This window comes from Dermacentor variabilis, chromosome 9 (genome assembly GCF_050947875.1).
Source record: "Dermacentor variabilis isolate Ectoservices chromosome 9, ASM5094787v1, whole genome shotgun sequence".
NCBI lineage: Eukaryota > Metazoa > Arthropoda > Arachnida > Ixodida > Ixodidae > Dermacentor > Dermacentor variabilis.
Genome location: NC_134576.1, coordinates 105,505,775 through 105,531,449, shown reverse-complemented (window position 1 = coordinate 105,531,449; position 25,675 = coordinate 105,505,775). Strand labels below are relative to the sequence as shown.

General features: G+C 46.5%; 1 protein-coding gene and 1 long non-coding RNA gene across 2 annotated transcripts in view; both read right to left on the bottom strand.

The window, feature by feature from the left end:
* Nucleotides 1-25,675, bottom strand: part of LOC142557212 (uncharacterized) — a 220,910-nt gene that overhangs the window by 153,893 nt on the left and 41,342 nt on the right. The window lies entirely within an intron of this gene.
* LOC142557211 (uncharacterized) overlaps nt 9,976-25,675 on the bottom strand; it is an 82,701-nt gene continuing 67,001 nt past the window's right edge. Inside the window, exons 2-4 of the mRNA XM_075668904.1 lie at nt 19,587-20,085; nt 17,540-17,787; nt 9,976-10,886 (exon numbers count right to left, since the gene is read on the bottom strand). Of these exons, the coding sequence (XP_075525019.1) occupies nt 10,456-10,886; nt 17,540-17,787; nt 19,587-20,071 (1,164 nt within the window). The 5' untranslated portion in view covers nt 20,072-20,085 and the 3' untranslated portion in view covers nt 9,976-10,455. The remainder of the gene's footprint in view (nt 10,887-17,539; nt 17,788-19,586; nt 20,086-25,675) is intronic.

The window sequence follows — 25,675 nt, the reverse complement described above, 5'->3', positions numbered from 1 at the left end:
TATGACAAAATGAACTTGATTTGCCGTCTTAGAAGAGGCCATACGTATGACACTCGCTCGTACTTATTATCCAGTGGTGATCCTACGGTACGCGATAAATGTGGCAAAACGCTGAGAATCCTTCATGTCTTGTTATTGTGTCGGGAACCAGAAACTCAAAGAGAACAGTACTTTCTCTTTGCATACAGTCAACACATTGCCCTCCATTCTGCAATGTCTTTAGGAATTGATTCACTATTTGACAGTAAGTCAGTTTTGGCGTTTTTGCGTGATGTTGGAACTTTGAATATTATCAGCCCAAGGTAAACGTAGCACATCGTCGTATTAAAGGATGTTCTTTCGATAATGTGTTTGTAAGCGTAACACGAACCTCCCAGCCCTTGCAATCAAGGGCTCACTGGTGAGGTACGAGTGCTACTACTGCCGACATGCTTAGTAGATGATTCTTTAGTAATAGAGCTTTTCTGATCATAGCAGACACCATTACTCAATGTCGATATTTCTGACCTGTATATTTTAGGCACTTTACAGCGACTGAGCTTTAGGCCCTTTTACAGCCGAGTAACATCTACGTATCGCAATTCGCATATCCATGTCATTCACAAACCATCGGCATGATATCATCACTTGCAAGGCGCTCTCTGGCCATAGCTGGCCCTTGCACCAGTAAACACACACACACACACACACACACACACACACACACACACACACACACACACACACACACACACACACACACACACACACACACACACACACACACACACACACACACACACACACACACACACACACACACACACACACACACACACACACACACCATCATCATCATCATCATAATCATGCTTTATCTACAGCGCCACAACGCATTGCATTGCTTAACTTATCAGAGTAGATATACGTATTACATTGCAGAGCAGTTACAGGCTACAGTACAATAATTATTTATTCATACATTTGCATAAGCAACATGTTTCTCGTCAAGGACCACGAAACATGGTTTGATTGTTACGGTAACGTTATTTTAATGGTTCATTCATTCATTAACTTCCATTTTATTGTACCCTCAAGGTCAATGATATTACACTGGTGAGTGGATAACAAGATGTGATGAAAAAGAAGCTGCCAAAATGCTTAGCAAAAGGCGATGCCAGGTTAAGCCTAGCCAAGGCCGGGAAGATGGCCCCATTCTTTTGAAGTCCAGGCAGGGAAAGGCTCAGTACAGGCTCAGGTACGACGCTGGTAAATTCTAACTTTGTGACAGTGCCCAAGGTGGATTAAAGAGTAACAGCGAATTTCATGTCAGTACGCAATTAGGTTGGTTTGATCAATATCGGGTGCGCCGACTTCTGCTCGGCTAGTGGCAGAAACGCAGGAAGTGCTCAGCACCGCACTTTTTGTGGTAGTCTGCCTGTTTTCATCGCGGTACGCCACTATACGCGCCTTTCTAACCTCAGTGCAGCGAAAATAACCCTGCACAGTGAAAAGCGTGTCCGGAAACTTGCACTCCACCACAGTGATCACAGGCGGTATTGATTTGAAGTTGAGGTAGATTTTTGTCGTGAAGGGGCAGAAGCTGCTGTCTCCTACGTCGGTTGGCTCCTGTGTGGTCGGATGACTCCTGTGTGGGCACGCATGTATCGTCGTCCGTAGTTCCAGCTACGACGCCCAGCAAAAGAGAAAAGAACCCGGCGCGTTTCATGTGACCCACCTTCAGCAGTGTCTAATGACGCTTTCCGAATTACCTAAATCCTGTGACAATCCGTGGAATTTTCGCACCGGTGGTGCGCGGAAGCTAGGCCACACAGAACCTGCTCATTATGACACTTTTGCATTTCGTCCTCGTTGTGTCCCCTATTCGAGGTGTTTTCTTTTAGACGGGCTCACAAGTACCGACAGCTTGCACACCTTATACACTTCCAGGATTCTTGAAAGAGACAACCTTTTGGTTGCTGGTCACTCCATTTTATCTATATCGAGAAAGCGACGGCGCTGCGTGAATAGCAATCGCGTAGGCACGGAAAGTGGGAATAATCAGTCGCACTATCAGCCGACTCGAGAAACATAAAAATGTCTTTTCTTGAATAGCTCCGACTACGCGTGACTCGCCGTTGTGTAATCGCAGTCAATTGCCTTCTCATGTCATGTCGTTTCACGATTTATGCAGGCTATTCATTTTCCTTTAGACATTAAAAGAAGGGCGAACAGATGTTTATTCTAAAGAGGGAACAACTCATAACAATATAGATGAAAAATGTAATGAAGAGGGCGAACGTGTTAGCGATGCTCTATAACTTCGCGAACGTTTCACTATATTGTTTTCACTGCTAAAGGAGACACTAAAGAGAAACACTATAGTATTTGTAAGCAATGAGGTTTTTCTTTAATGTTCCTTTAAAAAATTTTTGGAGGGTATACTTTACTTGATAAAGTTTAATTTCATAACTTTTTTCTTCTTGCGGTAAGAGATGTATTACAAGAACAGAGAACGAAGGCCAAACTACAGCAGTTGAATTGTGCGCCGAAAAACCATCGCCAGTAGTTCATTGAGACGACGCATAGATTTTAATGCTTTTTGTCGCGCTTGAGCCATCGCACTACTGCAAATGTTCTGTAGAATTGCTAACTTTAGGCACTGCATCTTTTATAATACAATTTTATCGATATCTTACACTGTGATTAAAAATTTATTATTTATGCTACGCACGATGGAATGTCTCAAAATGCTGATTTCAGTGCGGTAAACTTAACGAAAAGCCCATAGTTGCTTATTTATGTAATAGAGTGAGGTTTAAGCTGTGGATAATATAAAAAAACACATTTAGTAAATAGATATTGATTACTGTATTAATTAAATGTACACTAAATTATTGTACAAGTAGCAAGAGCTTGTCGACTATAAATATGTTCACCACCTGCCAGAGACACAACTAGACAATGATGAAAAAAAAGAAAAGATCAAATGCGCTGTTAATGAAACTTTAACGCAGACACGTGGCCACAAAATAGCGGTGGAACCGATCTCACGATAACTGTCGACGGTAATGCGTTCAGCATTAAATCAATGTAGCCATACAGCGTATTGATACCGTTGAAACCAGTTATGTATGAAGGGTGCACTTCGGCGAGAAGAAGCGCAAATTCGCATCGAAGTGAGCGGTCGGCGCTGCATGGGCGCTGCCATGTCGCTATAATTGTAACGGTTGCGGTGGCTATTACGTTTACTGGCGGTAACTGCCACAATAATTCTCGGTATGCATGCACAAAGGTCCTGGCATGCCAGGTATCGCTGTACCCTATCATCCAGAGAGCAAAGATAAAGCTCCTGAGTGCGCTCAGTTATCAGCCAATTACGCCCTTAACCATATTGCGCCGTGCAAGAGGGACATTGACTATGTGCACCTCGTACATTCAGTAGTGCTGCAAGGTATTTGTGAGATGGAGTTTAGTTACGCAAGTGGCCGTCAAAGACGTGCATCGAAAGGCGGCACAAACCTGGAAAACCCGAGTTGGCATCAAAGACGTTCATCGGAGACCAGCGCAGGCCGAGTGCCACATGTCCAGTGCTCAAAGTCGACGTCAAGGAGTTCCTTCGATTAACGATGCCTACCCAGTTTCGCGTCTACATTGTGTCTACGTGAAATAGGTTCGTTGAGCAACGGCACGTGTGTACACTTCGCCACATACCCCGAGCCATAAGCTGGTTCGGTGTTTCTTGTTGAATCGTGTTCTCTCAGCACACACGCACGATGCTCTACCCGTTCGGCCACTGACTGTCCAGTGACTAAGACTAAGGTAGGCATGAAAACGGTTGCATACAAGCATGAATAATTATATGCATACAGAGCACCCGGAAGGTTCATTAAGCACCCTAAGAACAGCTAATCAGTTGTGAGGAATCCCACAAGGACGAGGAAGTGTCGTGAAAGGGAAAAACTGTCATTACCGGCCGGGTGAAAATTTTTCTCCTTCATAATCTAACCGCCATATTCACAAAGCAACGTCAGCCTTATCCTTAGTTTTCCTTACCTTTTCGGCTCCTTACCGCGTTTCAAGAACGGACCGTGCCCCAAGGGGCGCCTTTAGGCCCAACATAAGTTCGCGAAGGGGGCCCCTCTTTGAGGTAGCATCTGAGGTGCCTTATCCATTCTAACCGCCGCATGGGAGTCTGCGTCAGCAGGCGTTTGGTATGTTGTGAAACCACGTATCCGAGCACACGAGGGTTGGACCCTCCCTCGTGTAGTCGTGGCGGCTTAGCCGTGTCTGGGGAAAGCGGGATCCTGGGGGTTGAGCCAAGGCCGGGTGTTCGGACCTTTAAGGCCCCCCGATGGAGGCAACACACCTCTTTGGCCTCTGCTTCACATAGACGGCACTTCCAGAATGACCCACCTGAAGGAAACCGGCAGTCGCCTTTTCCTGTCTCTCTCTGCTCAAATCTTCATCTCTCTCTCCCACCTTTTGCCTTTTCCTGTCTCTTTCTTGATTCCAGTTATTTCCTTTCTTCTTGGCGGCAAGTGTTAACCCAGTCTGGCTATCCAACATTGGGTACACCCTATTTGGTTATAGCGACGGCGCACGACTGGCGTCATGCAAACTTGTATGCAAGCTCTGCCGCGTCCCCTCGTTGCTTTCCGTGGTGGGTTGTCGGCGCTGCTTCCGAAAGTTTATATATTTTCATGGAAACTGCTTGCCCCCTTTCTGATTGCCCCCAGCAACGCGGGCGCACCGAAAATGTCTTTCAGTTTTCCGGACGCCTAATCCATTAGTTCCCCCGCTTCCACGTTATTCACTCTAAAAGTCGGACAATCCAGTGCGAAACATATCAGCGTTCCTTGTTTCAAAGTCCTTGACTGATGCTTTTGGTCCAGGTTACAAGGCGTCGAGGATGGCAAGCGGTAATCTCCTCTTGGATTTCCGCCATCAGAAGCAATATGAGAAACTACTGAAACTAGAGCCATTTGGGGAGACCCACATAACAGTAACCCCGCACGGTACAATGAGCACCACCCGCCGTGTTCTGTCGGATGGTGATTTGCTTGAGCTGACTGAAGCGGAACTCCTGGAGGGCTTCAGTGATCAAATGTGATCAATGTCAAAAGAATTAGGATGAGGCGAGATTGCAAAGCGATTCAGACGAAGCACCTGATAATTACCTTTGGTTGCAGTGTGCTGCCCGAGTCAGTCGAGGCCGGGTACATCAAGCTCCGTGTTAGGCCGTACGTGCCATACCCACTCCATTGTTTCAACTGCCAGCTCTTCGGCCACAGCTCGCAGAGCTGCCGAGGGCGCCAAACATGTGCTAAATGCTCTGAAGCTTGTGAGAACGCTCTCACTGTGTAAACTGTGACGGGAATCACGCCACGTACTCGCGGTCGTGCCCCTCCTGGAAGAAGGAAAAAGAAATTGTAACGATCAAAGTAAAAGAGAATATATCGTTCAAAGACGGAGGAAGGCGGGTAGCATAACTGCCAAAGAAAAGCTTTGCCGAAGTGGCGCATCAGGGGACAGCGTCACAACGGCCTCCGGAGGCTGTCCGACCCACAAGCAGTGAGTCGGCATTTACGCCATCTGCCCCCACGGTGGTTGCAGCTAGCGCTGCTCCGCCAACCGAGCCGAAGGGACCATCGACCCCGAAGGTGGGTGCAGCCGAGGCTGCCCCAACCTCCCCGGCCCCTTCCAGCGCTGGCAACAGCCGGCGCATCCAAATCCCCCAGGGAGCCCCATCGACCTCCGGGCTGGTGGGCGCAGGGGTCTTGCCCTCCAAGGCAGGACCCTCGCTGGTAACTTCTCGCTCGCAAGAGCACGTGTCCGGCGCCTCACAAGAGGCAATGGACACTAAACCTATCCTCAAGGCGCACCAAGCGCCTAAGGAGCGGCGAGGCTCCCTCGAACTCTTCAGAAAGGGTAAAACCCAGATTACAGGGCCCCCTAAGAGCTCTGTAATCTAAGGCATGACTTCCGTTTCCGTACGCACAGCACCTATTGACTTCCAGTACGGATACACAAATAATTCAATGGAACGTCAAAGGTCTTCTTAGAAACCTTGATGATGTGCAGGAACTCATCCAAAAACACAATCCAAAATTGCTGTGTTTACAGGAAACACACTTCAAATACAAACACACAAACTTTCTCTGACAGTATATAACTTTTCGCAAAGATCGCGATGATGCTGTCGCATCATCGGGCGGTGTCGCCATTGTTATCCATAAGAGCATCGCGTGTCAACTTTTACAGCTACAAACGCCTCTTGAAGCAGTGGCTCTTCGAGCCGTTCTTCTAAATAAATAATCACCATTAGCTCTCTTTACATACCCCCACATTATAAATTAACGAAACATGAATTAGAATCCTTTATAATCAATTGCCAGAACCTTATGTTGTTCTTGGCGATTCAGCAGCATCCTCTCTATAGAGGATGCTGCTGTGATGGCAGCAGTGCGTTCATGTCCCCAGAGAACTTCCGGTCAGCCATTTTCGAAAGTCCAGTTAGCCAAGAAAAAAGTAGTAGTTTGCCGTATAGTATACTGTAAGCACATATTCTTGATGTTTTAGGTTGTAAAGAACAATGAGCATGCGTCGAACTCATGTGTGAGTTTTCTTTTGTAGCACTTAACAATACAATTTATTGTCAAGCTCCACCTCCCCAGCAAAACTGGTGCCAGCAGGAGGGTCCTGTAAATTTATAGGCTATTGTAACTTGTGTTGCTCCTGAGGGCTCACCGGAAGACTTCTGAGAACTCTGCTTGTAAGCATGAGAAAGGCGCATTTAGGTCCTTGCGCTTCAAGAGCTCGGTCAAGGCAGTAGTGCTTTTAGGAATTTTTAGCCTGTGACCAATTTTAGCGCCATTGAAATACTTTCACACTGTATCTTTCGCGTCCTTGGCACGCTTCATAGTCATTGTCATTGTTTGATTACATGTATTCTACCGTCTTTTAGGTCCCTTTACAGCGCTGTCACATCCCTTGTTCGTAATCTATAGCTTCACATTGAGCACATTCACATTGTCCTGGCGCTCTTTGGTCCCATACTTGACCCCTCCGCTACAAAACACTATATTTATCATCACGACATTCCCGATGAGCTCCTACAGATTGCTAAAAGGCAACAATGACTACCCCCTTGGGGCGAATTCATAATAATATGTGATTAGGCATTGGTACCTCTAAAGAAAAATGACACCCCGCACGTGCACATCATACAAGGATTCCGTACTACTCAAGACAAATATAAATATTACATGGCATATTACACTGATGGCTCTAAAACAAAAGAATACGTGGGCATGGGGCCCGAGAACTTTATGCCGAACGTGGTCGGCACCATTCCTTTTGCTGAACGTTTACTAGGGTCGCTGAAGCTTGGACTTCATCGCCTCCAGTGGTGATTTCCGCTGGAGGCGGAAATCACCACTGGAGGCCATGAACGCGGTGATTTCCGCTGGAGGCGGAAATCACCGCCTTGAACATACAGCTAATTGAATTGAACATGCAGCTAGTGTAGCTGTGTGGTCTCTCCAACGAGTTTTGAACATCTCGGTTACGTGGTTAGTGTATTGCTTCAAGATATTCGCTAGACTAACGTGAACTGTATATTTGCGATGGCTCTCTGTAGCCTCCCTCTCGAACGCATCGACATAATGCATCACCTTTTCGGTCATGGCGTTTTTGTGAAACAGAAGCACCATTTCCCTCAGTACGTCAACAGCCTTTTCAACCATTGTCAGGAACCTATAAACATTTCCATCGCGTACGATTATCACCTCTCTAGGCACTTCGGTATCCGGTTCAGGCTCGGCATCGAGTACTGGTTCCTGAAGGGGCGGGGCGTTAACGGTGCGATTATTCAAGAAAAGTAGGGCTCTCGAATAGCCACGACGCCTCACACATTCCATGCATTAATAACTGCGTGCTTGAGTCTTATTTCACCCTGAAATGGGATTCTTCAGCTTGAATGGGTATGGATTTGCAGTTCAAACGTAGCTGTAACCCTAAATCATAGTCATAAGCGCGACGTTTTAGGGAATGAAGTGATATGTGATGTCAAGCTGATATGCGAATACACTTCTTGACCTGAAAATACCGCAAGCTTTAGTTAAAACATGAAATGCTCTCAGTATAGGTGACGATTATCTGCCTCCACTGCATTGCTCTTTCGACCCGCACTTGGGCTGCCATCTACAAAATTAACCTGTTTCAAGTTTGAAAAGAATTTAATATTATCGCACTCAATGTGCGTGGCGTTCTTCTGCGTTGTTAATTACATTGAAGCGATCGAATTTATCCATTGTAGGTCCACCATCGGATGCAAATGGCATACATTAGCGTTTTCTCTCCGGGTTCTGGGACGACAGAAATTTATTGGAATTATTTCAAGTTTGCAAAGAAATACAATAAGGCGTCAAGGTCATAATGTGTTTGAACAAACGCGGCACGGGTTTCAGAACGCAATTTTTTAACAGTATGACAAGAAGGGATTACATTCAGCATCTCATCTTGCGTAACTGCTTGAGCCACATTTACCCGTTTCCATGTTGCGATTTGACAGACCTACTGGGCTTTCTTTTTGTGCGACCCAGTTAACTTAATTTTTGAGACTAAAATTATATGCTGGCGTTTTACATGCCAAAAAGACGATCTGAATGAGGCGCGTCGGAGTGGAGAACTCCAGATTAAATTCGACCACTTGGGGTTTTGCAGGCACCCAGTGCGCGGCAAACGAGCGTTTTTTGCATTTCGCCTTCATCGAAATAAGGCCTCCGCGGCATTAATTTAAGCTGATTTCTTGAGTCTTGCGACCTCTACTTACACTAGAAGGACTAAGGTTGGGGCTAGATGATCGTAAATTAGAGAAAGGACATCTGTGTCAATTCCTTGCGTCCGTGAGTCTTATTTCACAGCAGCGCGCTGCCATCAATCTCTACCTGCACTGAGTGTTTGCTTTTGGCTCTATTATCATAAAATATGACCTTCATGCGCAAGCAGAAAAAAAGACTATTACGTTTAGCATATGCATGTCTTGAAGAAATCAAAAGTGGAGCGCGCTTCGTGAATCGAAGTCGTGAAAATAGAGAAGGCGTTTCAATGCATATAAGATCGCCTCTTCAGGGACAGTTGTCACCCAGCACGAGTAAGTGCAATTTCCGCAACTTGTGGCTCTTTTTGTTGATTATTTAAAGTACGTTGTGCGGATTCGGACCACTACACCAAATATAAGATCTCCCTCGTGTCCAATCGAGCAAAGTGGGCGAGCCCCCCCAACCCTGCTCCCCCTGCCCAATTGTAGCTCGTGAAAAGCCCAACGGATGATGGGATCATCTAAGCTCTAGATTTGGGTGGCGAGCCATTTTCGTGCTCAAAACCACCTTTCAATAACTGCAATAAGAAGCGCACTGTATTTTGTGAATCCAACTTGCACAACACACTTAATTTAGTATAAAAACAGGAACAGCGCAACAGAGGACGAGCGAGTAAACAGGACAGTGCGCTGACTAGCAACCAAATGCTTTATAAAGACTGGTTGCTAGTCAGCGCTTTGCCCTGTTTACTCGCTCGTCCTGTGTTGCACTGTTCCTGTTTTTATTCTAAAGATGAACCAACCAGCCCCATTGAACACACTGCTAACACTCATTTTTGATGTGTACAGGACGTGTGAATGAGAGAAGCAAAAAGTTCTGGTTTTCTGCCAGGAGAGCCTTTCTGATTTGGAAGAGATTTATAGCGGTCTGAAGGTGTTTGTGACGCACCGTTATGGGCTGTGGCTTGAATGTGGGTTTCTACGACTGCATCAGACACATGTGATGGCTGAAGATACCAGGCTAAAAGTGGCCCCAGATTCTTTTATTTATCGTCATGGAAGCACTTCGCGCATGCGACGTCAGCATCGATCTTCGTCGTTCTTTTCTTGGCCCCAAAAGTTCTAGATGCACAGAGAATATCATTTGCGCTCAGTCACGACATTGTTTTAGGGAGAGAAACTGCTTTATTGAACGAAAAAAAAGGTGACCTACAGTATGTTGCTTGCAGCATGCTTCAGCGCTGTAGGCCGATTACGTCCACAAAGAACCGCCAGTCGTGAAGGGAGGTTGCGGCGGTCAGCCACTCGGCCTAATCAGTTGGGTTAGAGGAATGAGGGCTTGGATGAGGAAGGGGAGTAGTGTTCGATGGCATTGCGATATGTTGTGTGGTGTGTTGGGATAGTCACCGCTGTGAATACAGGGAGGGGGGAGGTCCTCTGAAGTGGTGCCTGTCTGCGAGACGGAGTAAGGCCTTTCTATGGGCTCATCGGATGAATGTACCTTGCTGTCTTGAGACGTCTAGGTGTAGCTTCGGATTTTTGCCTTTCTGTGAATAAATTCGCACTTTTGTTTTTTAGTGCACTAAAGAAAGAGAGTACAGAAGCGCGAAAGATGAAATATGATGTAGCAAGGATGATGAGTAAGCGGCCGCTCATTCGAATTCCACTGCAACGAACAGGCAGTCGTCTCTGACTAGATCTTTCTTCTCGACGTACTTCCACGTGATCTTTTCCGACAGTATTCCTTTCTGCGGCACGTCAAGCTGGGGCCTCTTCAGACTTTCGGCATTCTTCTCTTGGCAAATCTTCAATGTGACCGGGACATCTCTGCCTTCCATCGTGGCATGATTGATGCTGAGTTTCACCTTCTTGGCGAACGGCCATTCCAGGAAGCCGTCTCTCTCTCCAGGGCAGAGGCAGAACAGGAAGCACACGCTGGATAGCTTTCCCCAGCTCTTCTCAAACTTGCAGGTGAGTGTGAACGTGTAGCCGGCCAGTCTGCAGGGCTGCGTCAGCGGCAACATCAGCTCGTCGGATTTCCGCATCGCTTCGATACCCACGAACTTGCAGATAGTCCACGAGTCTACGCGAAATAAAGAGAGAGGACAAATCTTAAACTGCAGAAAGATCAGAAACCAGAATGTAGTTAGCGGAAACTAATTTTCAGCATTTGAACGCTCCACGAGAGCGAGGACATGAGATCAAGCACCACGCTGATTTAGGGGGATTTCCTGATTGAGGGCGCCACTTTGTAGGAGTGGAGGTGCTCCCCGGGCTTTCTTGTGCAGCCAAAGAAAAGCAAACATTAGCACCTTGCTGTAAGTACCCAAGTTCGATGTTTCCTATACTCCGTTAAATACATATCGTGCGACGTTACCAACGCTACGGATCGTAATAGGGCGCTCTTCGCGACAAGTGCACAACGCTGCTCAAATGAATAAAAATAAGATACTGCGAACACATATGTAGTAATTGGGATTTCGCTGCTGTTTTTAGAGTTGATACACGTTTAAAGCTGCAATTATTCGAAGCATGTTGCATTAAATATCCATCGTATAGCTCGTGTCAGGTTTTGCGTAGTCCGGATATTCGACACGGACGAAAATGGCATTTCCCGCTTCACCAAGAAGGGCATGACCTCCTCGGTTGTTTTTTTTTTACGTAAGATTCGTTCAGAGTAGCTTTCAAAGCTATGCTAGAAGCTTCTTGCGAATGCCTATGCAGCAACAAGGGCACGCTTCTCTGAGAAGATAGGCCGCAAAATTCTTCATATTGTGAGTGCCAATCCGGAGTGTTCGCTCGGACTGTCAAGAAGTGTCAGACGGAAGGTCTCTCCGGCTGACGGACCTCGCCGAAGAGGAGGCCCCGTAAAGTGAATGTATCAAGCGCTGATTCCGTCAAGCACGTCAGTTTTACGCCGCACGCCGTGGAGCTGAAGGTAAAAAACGCGACAGGGAGTATTTAGTACAGAACCCTGCATATGTGCAACGTACACCAGAGTGCCATGTCATGTGGCTAGGAATCTAGTCACCAAAGATGATGCGGACTCCGGTCTAAGTACACGCACAAAAATTAGATCTAACGGCAACCAGTGGAAACGATGCGTGGGCATCAGTTAACCCTAAATTGACGCGTTTCATTCCGTGAACAATGTATAGATCGGGTGTGCGCTGAAAAAGAACTTTGAACTATTGGAAAAGTTTTGCGAGAGGTTAAGACGACGACCTGCCGCAGCTCAGCCAGGCGACTCTGACTGCAGAAGCTTTTACGTGAAATCACCTTCAGCTTTCACAAAAGGAAACGAAGTTTGCATGGTGCTTACCGAACGCGACTACGTCATTTCCTGGTGTCGGAAGTGCTTGAGCCTACAAGGAATTCAGAAAGCAGGGCAGGTACGTAGCACGCTTAATACTCTTGGGAATTGATTGCTGAGCTCATTTTCCTGCGTTTTCTTGACGCTACTAATTCAGAAGACTTAACATTTATGCACTTCAATGGCTGTGATACAGCAACACGTGCGTTAGTTGGCGTTTTATTTGTTTGTTTTTTTACGCGCCAGGCGTGTCGCTAAGTTGCAGGCGCTTTGCCATTGTGAATAAAATTTCAAGTAGGCTATACACGGTGTCCCTGCTGTCATGCGCGGCGTTTCTAAAGAAGGCTGGCCATGCTACGCGATGGTAAGCAGGTGCATATTTTTCAGTCCAGTAGAGCAGTAACCAGTAATATCTTTGTTGATTCCATTCAATCTCTTGATTACAATTAGCTAATTGTTTCAATTACTCCTCTGGTCGCTTGCTTTCAGTAAAAAAATTGTGGAAAATTGAAAGGAACATAATATTGGCATGTTTTGAGCTAAATCTTGCACGTTTACTTTTATCCGCCTCATAAAGGTAAAAGATTCAGCCAGTTGGCCTGCATAATGAGGTTATAACACTGCGATGTAAAACGTGAGCACCAAAAAAGAACCACGCCGGACAAGTATGTTTTATTTCGCCCTGCCATGCCGTCGTAATAAAGGCCGCGAAAAATGAAAGACGCAGTTTCGCCCGAAAAGGGAAGCACCGATTGCGATAGCAAGTCAGTAGACAGCTATGCGAAGTAAGGATAGCGGAGTTATTAACAATTAATGCTTACCAATTAACAATCAGGGTGTCATGGGCGCACAAGCAAACACGAACAGATGTCACTACATGACCATGCACACTTGCTGTCAAAACGCCTGAGTGACGAAGCGCTGCACCAACAGCGAGCGAATTGACCTTCGTGCTGCCCCTAGCTTGAACGCGAAATAAGCTATCAACACTCGGCGCATTCTGTCCCCATCGCAGACCGATTTCGAGATAGGGGCCGCGCGGCCGCGCCACATGCAGCTGCCGCCGAAGTGGAATGCCCTCCCCCCCCTCTCCCATCCTTCGGTGCCTTGCGCACGGCGGGAGACGGCGCGCCTTTGCCCGCTTTCCTCCCTTGCACGCGCAAGATTGAACTACCATCGTCAGCTCACCCACCCACCCTTTCACTGGCACATACCGCATACGGCGCGTGTCGACGATGCTAGCGTTCTTAGACTTTATAAGGAGCATCACGCCGACGGCGATGACGACGTTAGAAATGCGCCTGGATTGTCCAATAATTTCTATCGCGATAAAGTATCACGTGAGTAACCTTCCGCCCGCATAAAAAAGCGGTGACCTCAAACACGCTACGCGGAAGTTAGTAAGCGCAGTCTTTCCACGAGGCATCAACCAAGACTTGTCCTCACTCTTACCTTATCAACACCGAACTGCTATGGAGCGAGTTTGACTCCGCTGCTTTTGATGCGGACTAGAGTTTATGCGGACTAGAGACAAGTGGACTAGAGACAAGCTCCACAGGGAGCCTATACAACAACTGTATTGTGGTCGGATGGTCATTCGCTCATTATATTTATTTTTCCTGCACTTTCTTTATCGGCCTAAAAAGTAAATGATCAAAGTTTGCCTGGCTGTAAACATTTACAGCAAGGCATTCAGATACGTAAGAAAATTAGCAAATTGCAATTGTTAACTTGAACGGCATCAAGAAAAAATTACTGACGGCTACTCTATTCGGCTGGGAACAATATGCACTTTATCTTCGCCTAGAATGGCCTGTCGTTTGTAAAAGTGGAATGTCTGGTAGTTGGGACACCTTTTAGAAATATATGCTTGTCCCAATTTCGCGCAGGGCAATCATTTACCTGGACCAAACGTCGGTGAATGCTGGCCACATAAAGCAGCATGTATGGCCCGACCGCTCGGGGGATTTATCAAAGGACGCCTTCCTAAGTGGCCTAACGACGGCTTCTGCAGCCCCGTCCGGAAAGGGAGGGCGCCTGATCCTTGTACACGCAGGAACCAGTTACACTGAATTTGTTGAAGGCGCAGCAGACGTCTTAAGGGCCAAGAAAGCACTAATGTGGACTACTATTCGGAGATGAGTGACACATACTTCGAGCACTTGTTTACGACCAAATCGGCGCCTTACGTATCCGCTAAAAGCGTCATTCTTAAGGACGATGTGCAGTATCGCAGTGTGGCTCAAGAAGAAAGTGCCCACAGCGTCGATACAAAAAGGCGAGATCCGAGCAAGGCTTACGACGCATAGAATAGCTTGGAGCTGCTCAGATATGGTCCGTACCAATATGTTGCAACTTTCAAAGAGAGTAAGCGCGTCCAAGGCTGGCTATAAAGCACCATGTACCGTATAGACGCCATTGATGCTTAACGCCATAATGAAATATTACTACTGCCTCCATACCACTGACAATTCAACCCAATTAAATATGTATTGGGCGTCATCGAAAGGGCATGAAGTCATGGGAAGAAAAGATTACTTCGGAGCATGTTGAACAGCTTCTGTCAAGGACACTGGCATCAGTAACCCAACAAATGTGGACAAACTGGTACGCTTATGTTGAGCATGTTGAAGATGAACCCCGGAATCGGGATGCGATTATCGGCTAGTCAAATCGAGCCGGTCATTTTTAACACTAGTGGTTCAAGTGACACTTCTGACGAGTCCAGGTCAGCGTTTACCGGTATCGAGAAGCTTGCTTAAGTTTTCTTTCTCATTGCAAGAGTGCAGCACTTGTCAGAAGGGTCCTATAGCACACTGCTGAAAAATAAACTCGTGTGTTCATTTTCACCAATTGTGAAGTTTGTTTTTCCCTGCTCACTGAACTCTTTAGCCACATGTTCAGAGTTATAGCGAAGGTATATAGTGCAGTCCACATTATTTTTGTCATTTTTTTGCAGAGTAATGCACTGCAGAAAGCTCACATCCGCCATAAAGTCGTGCAGTAATTATTTTTACTGCGGTAACACATGTAATAAAGACTGAAAAGGCATTATTTTGTGTGCGCTTACTGTTCCTTCAGTAACTGATCATTCATATTCTTTTTCTCGTACGAGCTTTGTCGAGGAGTACTTCACAGGGAGAATGAGTTAAGCAAACAATGCACTTCAATTTTCTGCTTTTTCTTTCAATTGAAAAACCACACGCGCACAGAAATTAGTCACGCACGCAAATGTAGACGCATATTCGATTTGTTGCGAACAACTTCCGCAGCTTCAGCCCCGTTGCACCTTATGTATCAAACGGAGTATTCATAGTTGTCGAAAACTTGTTAATTGAGATCTTCCTAATGAAAGTGTACTTCGCGTAGAATATTTTTCGCATTTAGGTTAGGGAATAACAAAAATATTGGAAGAATAATAGCTTGGCGGTGAACATTTATTTTGTTCGCGTGAAGTGATGTACCTTTTTTGAATATGCGGTGAACTCGAATGGCTGTGAGCAATGTAGACATTTAGGCAAGGTTTGCGCGAAAGTCTACGCTGGGTCTCAAGATTTCAACGATTGTACATATACCAAAATTTTTCGGCACGATTTGCCAATCCGAAATCAGCTAATGATTTCCCTTGACGAAAGCCATTTTAAAGCTATGTTGGTATGTTAAGCCGGCCGTATTTCCTACTTGGGTACAAAATAACAAAAAATAACGCTCCCTAGCCTAAACCTCGTCATGCGCACAATATTTCCTTGCTAAAGTTGCTGTCCAGTGTAAGGCAAACAAAACAGCATCACAGGAAAGTGGAGGCTTGAAGTGATCAACCACGATGGAACAAGGAATATGTGGAGGGAGCAAACATTTTGACTACCAGTCTTGTATTTGTCAGGGCCTGATACGGCGCGTCCTCTTGTCAGTGATGATGCTCACAGTTAATATTTTGCTCATAATATGAGCATTCCCTGTAAGCAAACTCGGTGGGACATCCCAATAAGTTCGCTCCATAAAGTGTCGGGTGCTTTTAAAGCTCCGAAGACATCCCTTGTTAATCCAATGTTGATCTGATCCGGGACACGAGTTTTTCAGCTTTCTGTAAGCTCACAGTTCATGCCCAGCGCGTAACCCAGCCCGTGTTCACATTCTAAAATCCAGGTTACGTGGCAAAAAAGAAAAGTAAAGATGAATTATGCTGATCCCACGCACTGTGGGAATTGATGTAAGCGAAGATTTCTGTACTCCTAGGTTTTATTTACGTTAATTAGCAGTGATGTTGATGGCGACTGTTGAATTTCTTCAACATTTACTCTAGTACGAGAGCGGTGAGTTGATGTTAAACGTACATTTGCACACCTATGCTGTTTGCGTAGTACACCGAACACACAGGGAGACGTACTTACTTGAGGAGTTGCGCGCCATTGCTCATAACCTCTGAAAGAGCTGGTCATTGTCATTGCCTCCCGTGGTATATCACATTGTGGAAAAAGTGTTAAACATTGATGAAATTATGGGGCTTTACGTGCAAAAACCACAATCGGTTTATGAGGCACGCTGTAGTGGCGGACTCCGGTATAATTCTGGCACCCTGGTGTTCTTAAACATACACGTAAATTTAAGTGCACGAGCGTTCTTGTATTTCGCTCCTGTCTAAATGCGGCTGCCGTGGTCGGATGCCATAGCGGCACGGCTACCGCGGTGGGCACAGAAGTGTTCATTTGACGTGCGACCGCTTCCGTGGTGTCGCCGAGACCCTGCGGTGATTCAATGCGGGTTTGCGTCTGCACGCCCTGCATCCGTTGTCCACAGGACAAATTTGCATAGGGTTTATTTGTCTGAAATAGCAGAAACATACCGTACAGTACCTTCAGTTTGGCCATAACCGCTGCCGTGTCTATAGTAGTAGCGTTTTCTTGCCTTCCTACGTCACCTTTTCCCCATTACCCCCCCCCCCCCTTTGTGGGGACTGCGAGCGAAAAATGGTAAGGCTGCTGTTTGCTCGTTTTGCGACTGCATTGGTTCTACACATTATCTGCCTGCTCTTCCTGCCTCTTTACTACAATCATATCTACCTCCCTTCTGGACTTGCACGTTGATATTAGGTTAAGCGCTGCAGTTTCTGCAATGCTTTTTCAGGGGGGTAACGGCTAATTACAGCTGTAAAGAGGCTACACTGCCGACAACCATGCAGCTCCAGAGGGCATTGTGCCGATGCGTCGCGATGGAAAGCTGCAAACGAGTTTCTCGCGTCGTCTTTCCTCTCTGTCACGCTCCTTTCATGTATATATGTGATCTGAACCACCCCCAGACGCGGCGTGCCTGACCGCCGAAGCAACAGCACCAGCAGAGGAAAAATCGAAGGAAGAGGCAATGAAATCTTCGCTTTAAATGAGTGATGTTTTATGTAAAATCGGCTCTAGCAGAGAATTACTCACCATGTTCACTGTCAAACCAGCTGCTGCGTCTAGATGTATCGGGCTGGCTTGTGTGCGGATCGAGCACGCTGAGAAAACTGCCAAGGTACATAGCTTTGCGCTTGAGTGATGCGATGTTCGAGTGGACCCTCGGAGTGCCGAGATCTGAGTTCTTGAGCTCCTGTAGAATGTCGTTTATCGTTTCGGCGAGGCGTACCGCTTCGGCAGCGTCGATAGTCACTTTGTCCTCAGTGTCAGGCTCATCGGCACTGGAAAAATTCGAGTGACATTGGCCCAGTTATTACGTTTGTTTGCTGAAAGCGGCACAGTTTTGTTCCACCTGTAAAAATACCACACAAGATATCCGGGTAGCTAGCAATAATAAGAGATGCTCTATTTGTTGTCCCGCAAGTGTCCGATATTAGCTGTGCTTTGCTTTCAGACGACAAGAGTTTTAGCTTGTCTGCAAAAGTGATGACCATTCATCATCATCATCATCATCATCATTACGCCTTTGCAGACCTTTGCGGAACACCAGAGTTCAGAAGACGTAAACGTGAGCGGTACGGTTGGCGGCACCACTTGGTGGCAGATAGTTATACCATAGAGAGGCGATGTGGGCTTGTTTGTAGTTCATCATTGACAGAAAATGTTGTGGTGCGGACAGGGAACAAGGGCACCAGAAGGTACAAAAAAAGTACAACTCGCGTGTAGTTTATTGCACCTTATTGTGGTCCTTGTTCCCAGTCAGTGCTACTACTCACGTCACCAGAGAGTGCACACAGCTATTGATGCCTTAACCAACCATGTTCTACTTAGCTGGTCGTGTAATACGTCTATAATCACCCGGTCAATAACATACAGCTTTCAAAAATAAATATATCTTGTGATTGTACGAAGTCCCTTAAGATATTTGCATATGCGCAGTTGGTGCAGTCCTCGTGAAAGCTATGTTTACGGACAAACTAAAACCGTTTGCTGAGCGCTTACGTATGCCATCTCGGGAAGTCTGGGGCATATACCGGATGAAATTGAATACCCGATTTGACTAAATTTAACAAAACCCAGATTGCTCTTTTTCCAAGAAAATCTGGGTTTTAAGATGATTGGTTTGTTTTGACACTCTGACGTGAGCTAAGCTTTGTACTAAGGCAAATAAACAGGGACAGGCAAGGGCCCTCTAACATGCCCCATTTTCAACCGCGTTTCTAGGATGTGCACAAACTTGTCTATTCTCTCTCTTTCTTAATTGCTCAAAGTTAGAAGCCCAGCTATTATACTTGGTAAAATTAGTTGCATATTATGTTAACTATAAACGCTATGTGTACATGACCCCTTTAAGTAAACGGGAGCGATTCTTGCTAAACTTTCCGCAAGCAGGTAGAGTTTCGCAACGGATTCCGTTTATTACTCCATTTGTCAGTATTACCTACTTGTTACACTCACAATTCGAGTCATGAAAACAAAGGAAAAAAGAAGCCTAATTTTACTGCTGCTGATAATAGGCTGTTAAAGCCACTGCAACGGAAACACGTTAAATATTGCACGCCCTAGCCATGACAAGGAAAACATGAGCATGCAAGGAAACAAGCATAAACGACCACACAGAAGTGGTAAGGGGTGGCGGCGGTAATGGTGAGGGCATGCAATTGCAGACGTAAGACGATATCAATAAGCCGCATGTACAGTAAGCATTAAAATGGTGGCACCATCCGTAGCGGTACGGTAAAAGCTGCGTTTCCGCCTGGGCAATACCCAGAAATTATTTTCGGGAGAAGATTTGCAGGAACAGCGGCGGTCAATCGCAAATATTTCTGTTCACCTATTTTCACATATGAATCAGACATATTGCTGCCATAAGATAGTATAAACTTGTAATGCATATATTGATATGTACATATAATATATTACATATAATATAAAATAATACAGGGCTGATCAGTGCATCGCCGCGGTGATAATTTTGGGGCGAGTGGTTTCAGGAACTCTTAACCCTCCTTCTGGATACGGGCCAGGTTCCATGTCCTTCAGATGCCGCCAACCAACAAGTCCATTATTTTCTCGTTACCTGGCGCTGTCTCCTCCCTCGCAGCCGACGTAGTGCTCGACCACATCCTTGCGGACTACCCTTCGACCGCACTTGGAGCAGCGCACCCGGCCGTGCATGCAGTGGGCCAGAAAGTGCTCCTCCAGGACGGCCAGCCTCCCGGTGAAGGTGCAGCCGAAGGCGCCGTCGCCAGCCGCGTCGTCGTTGATGCAACGGACCTGATGCTCGCCGAGGTCTCCCTTCGCGAACGGCATCGTCTGCACGTCTCCCCTCTCGAACGCGGCGCCGTCTATGGGACACTGGCGCCCCCTGTCGGCCGCCTGACTCTCGCACGAATCGCACAGCACGTGCGTGCACGGCAGCAGTCTGGCCACCGAGGACACGACGCCGCAGAGTCTGCACACCCGGATCCGCGGCATGGGTTCGACGAACCGAAGCGTCCGCCATTCCAGGAACTCGCCGAAACCGGTCAGGGTGTACTGGTGCTCGGTCGCAGCTGCCGCCATGACACTGGAACGGTCTGTGAGAGGGGCTGGTTACTTCGTGCTTATAATGAAACGGATGGGGTCGCCAGTGTGCGACGTACGGGAAGACACGTGGCCCACCTAATCTGCGCATGCGTGCTATCTTATCTAGAAATAACAGCCTTAAAGTCCGCATTTAATATTCGTCAAATACTGTCATACCTTGAGCCAAGACTCGTCCTTGCCCATGTAATAACTCTTCTTGTGCATCTCGCGCAACCGAGGTACTTTTACACTACCTCATAAACACTGGTTACAATGAGATACTTTGTTAATTATTGGGACGTGTTTTTCTTTAGGTTCTGTATCTATTACACATTGTGCGTGTCTAAATTTTATTATATCTATCTGGAGTATAGCATAGCGTATAGGCGTGCCGTGAGAGAATCATCTCCAAGATTCATTAAAGAGACCCCATCTCTCTATCAGCTGAAATGTTATATCGTCGCGCTATCAGCTATATACAAAGACGAATCATAAAGTCATCGCCCCTATATATTTAGCCAAACTACGGCCAAAAATATGAAGTCAATATATGCATTCCCAGCGGTGGACCTTTCCTGGACCGGCAAGGCGTTATGTGCCGGTAGCTTCGCGGCACGGCGACAGCATGCGTTGTCAGTAGAAGACCGCGGTTGTGCTTCACGCGTCCACGGCGCACGAGCAACGAAGTGTGACTCGTGTCGTATGGGGCTAGAGGCGAACGCCCATAAAATCCATAGGGAAATGCAGCCCACGTATGAGGAAAGGTGTCCAGCTTTGAGAAGTGTAAGGTGGTGGTGCTGCGAGTTCGCAAAACGCCGCGAAGTCTTGCATGACAATGAACCGCCGACAAGCTCCGGTCATTTCACTGGGAGAGTCTGGACCGCACACCATACAATCCAGACCTCGCCCCTAATGATTTCCACGTTTACGGTCCGCTGAAGAAGCTCCCGGCAGGACAGCGATTCATGTGCAATGATGAAGCCAAGACAACGGTCCGACGGTGGTTCCACCATCAGCCGGACGGATTATATGTCACAGGGGCATACCAAACGTAGTGCTGCGATAGGACAAATTTCTGAACCGTTGGGGGGACTACACATATGGAAAAATAACGTAAGGTACGTAGACAGTATGTATATCTGTAGTTATGTGCATGTACCTTGTTTTGGGTTATAAAAAATAGGGGCGATGTCTTTCTGATTCTTCTTCTACATTATCTACGGGACACTATTCTGAATTTTTGCCAAGGTTACTCAGAAGTGATTGCGTAATCAGTCATCATCATGATCATCATCAGCCTGGTTAGGCCCACTGAAGGGCAAAGGCCTCTCCCATACTTCTCCAACAACCCCGGTCATGTACTAATTGTGGCCATGCCGTCCCTGCAAACTTCTTAATCTCATCCGCCCACCTAACTTTCTGCCGCCCCCTGCTACGCTTCCCTTCCCTTGGGATCCAGTCCGTAACCCTTAATGACCATCGGTTATCTTCCCTTCTCATTACATGTCCTGCCCATGCCCATTTCTTTTTCTTGATTTCAACTAAGATGTCATTAACTCGCATTTGTTCCCTCACCCAATCTGCTCTTTTCTTATCCCTTAACGTTACACCTATCATTCTTCTTTCCATAGCTCGTTGTGTCGTCCTCAATTTGAGTAGAACCCTTTTCGTAAGCCTCCAGGTTTCTGCCCCGTAGGTGAGTACTGGTAAGACACAGCTATTATATACTTTTCTCTTGAGGGATAACGGCAACCTGCTTTTCATGATTTGGGAATGCCTGCCAAACGCACTCCAGCCCATTCTTATTCTTCTGATTATTTCCGTCTCATGATCCGGATCCGCCGTCACTACCTGCCCTAAGTAGATGTATTCCCTTACGACTTCCAGTGCCTCGCTGCCTATTGTAAATTGCTGTTCTCTCCCGAGACTGTTAAGCATTACTTTAGTTTTCTGCATATTAATTTTTAGACCCACCCTTCGGCTTTGCCTCTCCAGGTCAGTGAGCATGCATTGTAATTGGTCCCCTGAGTTACTAAGCAAGGCAATATCATCAGCGAATCGCAAGTTACTAAGGTATTCTCCATTAACTTTTATCCCCAATTCTTCCCAATCCAGGTCTCTGAATACCTCCTGTAAACACGCTGTGAATAGCATTGGAGATATCGTATCTCCCTGCCTGACGCCTTTCTTTATTGAGATTTTGTTGCTTGCTTTTTTATGGAGGACTACGGTGGCTGTGGAGCCGCTATAGATATCTTCCAGTATTTTTACATCAGTCATACGGTATAAAAATTCTTAGATATGTGGGGCTGAATTTTCGATAACACGATGCGAACTTAGTGCTATCCTGATTTTGGCATATAGAGGCATGCGCAGAAGCATATGCGCAGCACGGTCGACCAAGTACGTACGCAACAATGCGCGACAAATCGACATAAGCCTCTTCTGTCGCAACCTGCGTCCGCGTGCAACTCTATTTCTGCAGTCGCATTGGTTGGCAGACTGTGCCAGAATAGGCTTAAACATATTCTTGCCGTCAGTGTTTGTGAAAATTTGGGGCGATTTGCTTTAGATCATAGATCAGTCACAGAGAAAAGAGAAGCATCCGTGAAAAGCGTTTCGAATAACGCAGTTCGACATTAAAATCTAGAAGACATCATTACCATGTGGATCTGCCGCCGACCTACCATTGCTGCACTTTCATCTGGGTGCCTAAAGAAAAGCAGATTTAGCGTGAAGAAACATGAATTAGATGGTTACTTCCTCCACGTCCACGGAGATGCTATCTTCTGCACCTAATCTTGGGATTTAAATAAAGCAAAAACGAAACAAAAAGTGGTTTCCATGCTCGTAGGGTAACGGTTGCTAATGCGAGCACACTCGAAAAGCGATAATGCCCCTTATCTAAATTGGTGTCAGAGAAGGATTCAGAGCCTGTAAAATGCAGTGAGACCCAGTGTATAGTCAGATGGAATTTCCAAGGCAACTGAATGTCCGACAAAGCGGTACGTGCAACCGAGACTCAATGTCCGGCCAACGAACCTGAATGTCCACTACTGGACATTTTGTCTTGCTCGACATTCAGGCCGCAAGCATCAGCAGAGGATATAACGAATCACGCACCTCATGCTGGAATCCTCCCATCTTTGCGGGATGAACCGCGGTAGCAATGAGCGAATGGCAATAGCTGGTACTCAGAAGGAACCCTCAGAGCGATGGATTTTTTTCGTATGAATGGAAGCCACTAGTGTGTAGCGTAGAAAAGTGGAAGAAACAAAATGAAAGTTTGATTCTGCTTTGTGGTGTGGGTTTCCCGTGGCGTTAAAACTTGAATGTGGAAGCGTGCAGTAAAATTGATATATGTAAGAAACAATATAGAAGCAGCTCTGTTTTTTATTGAGCACTAGCCGGCTTCTTTTACCGCACTGTACGTTATGTAAATATCATTTTTCGTGCTTGCCTGTCCACTCTTCCCATCCTCTATCCCCCTGTGCCTTTCCTTTGTTCCTACTCCAACAGCTGACTGCCATTCAGGTGTCAGCAGATGTAGCTAGACAGTAGCAGCGCAGTGAGATATAAAACTTACTTTTCTTTTCTTAATTTTATTTAAATTCAATCATTAATTGCTACGACTGCCTAACGTGATATTAGCTAGTAGGTGCTTTGGGACTCGCTGCAGTGGTTGGTTGTATGTATGGCGTATTGCTGCCGAGCACAAACCCACTGGCTGGGTCACAGGCTGCGTCGACCGCATTCCTACCAGGGCGGAGTGCAAAAACGCTCGTATACATAGATTTAGGTTTACACACACACGCAGGCACTTGCACAAAACAATTTCGCTGTTGAACTAAGCCCGGTATGGTGGTTTGTAGAAACAATTGCCACGTATTCAGCGTTTAGCACCGATGGATAATCGATATTCGATGAAGCTGAAACCAAGGTTTACTAAATGCGCTATCGCTTGTAGAATCGTACGTGGAGGACAGAAATCTCTTTTTATAATAATAATAATAATAATGGTAATAATAATAATAATAATACATTATTGATGACTTGAGTATAATAAAATGCAAGAATCGGGCCTGCCAAAGCCGCAGTGGGCTTGAACGGCAGTGCCTGGCAGACAGCGAGATAAAAAAAAATTCCCCGAAAGTCCCTAGTACAGTCGCCCGATTACTTAACAGCACCGCGCGAGGTGCGCCTGGCCGGCCCGCCAGCACCTTCTAACCTCAAGAAGCGACGCGATCAGCGAGAGTAGTGCATGCGCACCAAATTCACTGGAAGCCTTTATTTCCAATAAGCCGGGGGGCCTGCACGGGGTCAATTGTGCTAGGGGCTGTGCCGTGCTGGCCGAAAGAGCCTAGCAGACGAAAGTTTCACTGCCAGTGTCCTTGGAATGCGTATACTCTTGCTAATCTCATCGCTTGGCCCTGTCAGAGGGCGCTGACCGGCCGGCCTCTCGACAGCACAGTGAAAGAATCAGTCGACTGTACATTTAGCAGGCCCAACCACGACTCATCCGGAGTCCTCAGGACCAAAACTTTACAACTGTGGCGTGAGAAATTTCTTCGCTTTGCTGTTCCGACGCTTCGAAAAAAAACTTTTGTGGTCGCCAGCGAATTCAGCACTTTTTTTAGGAGGCTGTATATGAAAGCGATGGCGGCTCGTCGTACTTTATACTTGGAGGCAAACGTAGAAGATTATTGAAATGTGACCCTATGCAGGCATATTTAAGACGTATATATCCGCAGTGTGGCGCTATCTGGGCGTCGGCAATCTTATTTACCGCTGTGATATGTGACGTTTGACAGCGAAATGGACAAAGGACTACGGAAGAGGCGATAAACGTAGACAAGCGCTTACTTCCAAGTGAATTTTAGTTTCTGAGAAAACAAACATATATACCCGCCGTGGTTGCTCAGTAGGTATGGTGTCGGGCTGCTGAGCACGAGGTTGCGGCATCGAATCCCGGCTACGGCGGCCGCATCTCGATGGGGGCGAAAACACCCGTGTACTTAGATTTAGGTGCACGTTGAAGAACCCCAGGTGGTCGAAATTTCCGAACTCCTCCACTACGGCGTGCCTCAAAATAAGAAAGTGGTTTTGGCACCTAAAACCCCATAATTTAAAAACAAGCATATACACGAGCTGCACATGCGCAATGTGATTCTGACGCTGGCTCATATCAAAGACAAAACAGAACGAAACATAAATGCGCGACCCCATTTATTGTCGAGGAGCGGGCATATCATTTCTCGCGCTTCCCAGATATGATAGCTCCTTGGACGATAGGGCTATTGAAGACTTTGTGACCGCATTGTTCTCTTCAATTGTCGCTGCTTCTATCATGTGTCTGGTATGATCATGTGCGTACCTAGCAATCGATAACTGTAGTGTCGCGGAAGACAGATTTACAACCGCCCTCTGAATAATGTCGTGCCAAAAAGCCATCCCTTCTGAGATTTTTTTGATGGTGCTCTTGAAGGCATCCGTTTAGACCTTGCTCCTATGGGTGGGCTGCGCAACCCGGAGGAAAGACGAGAAACCGTCGTCTTTCGTCCGGATTGCACTGCCCAAACATAGGAACATGTTCAATCCCCA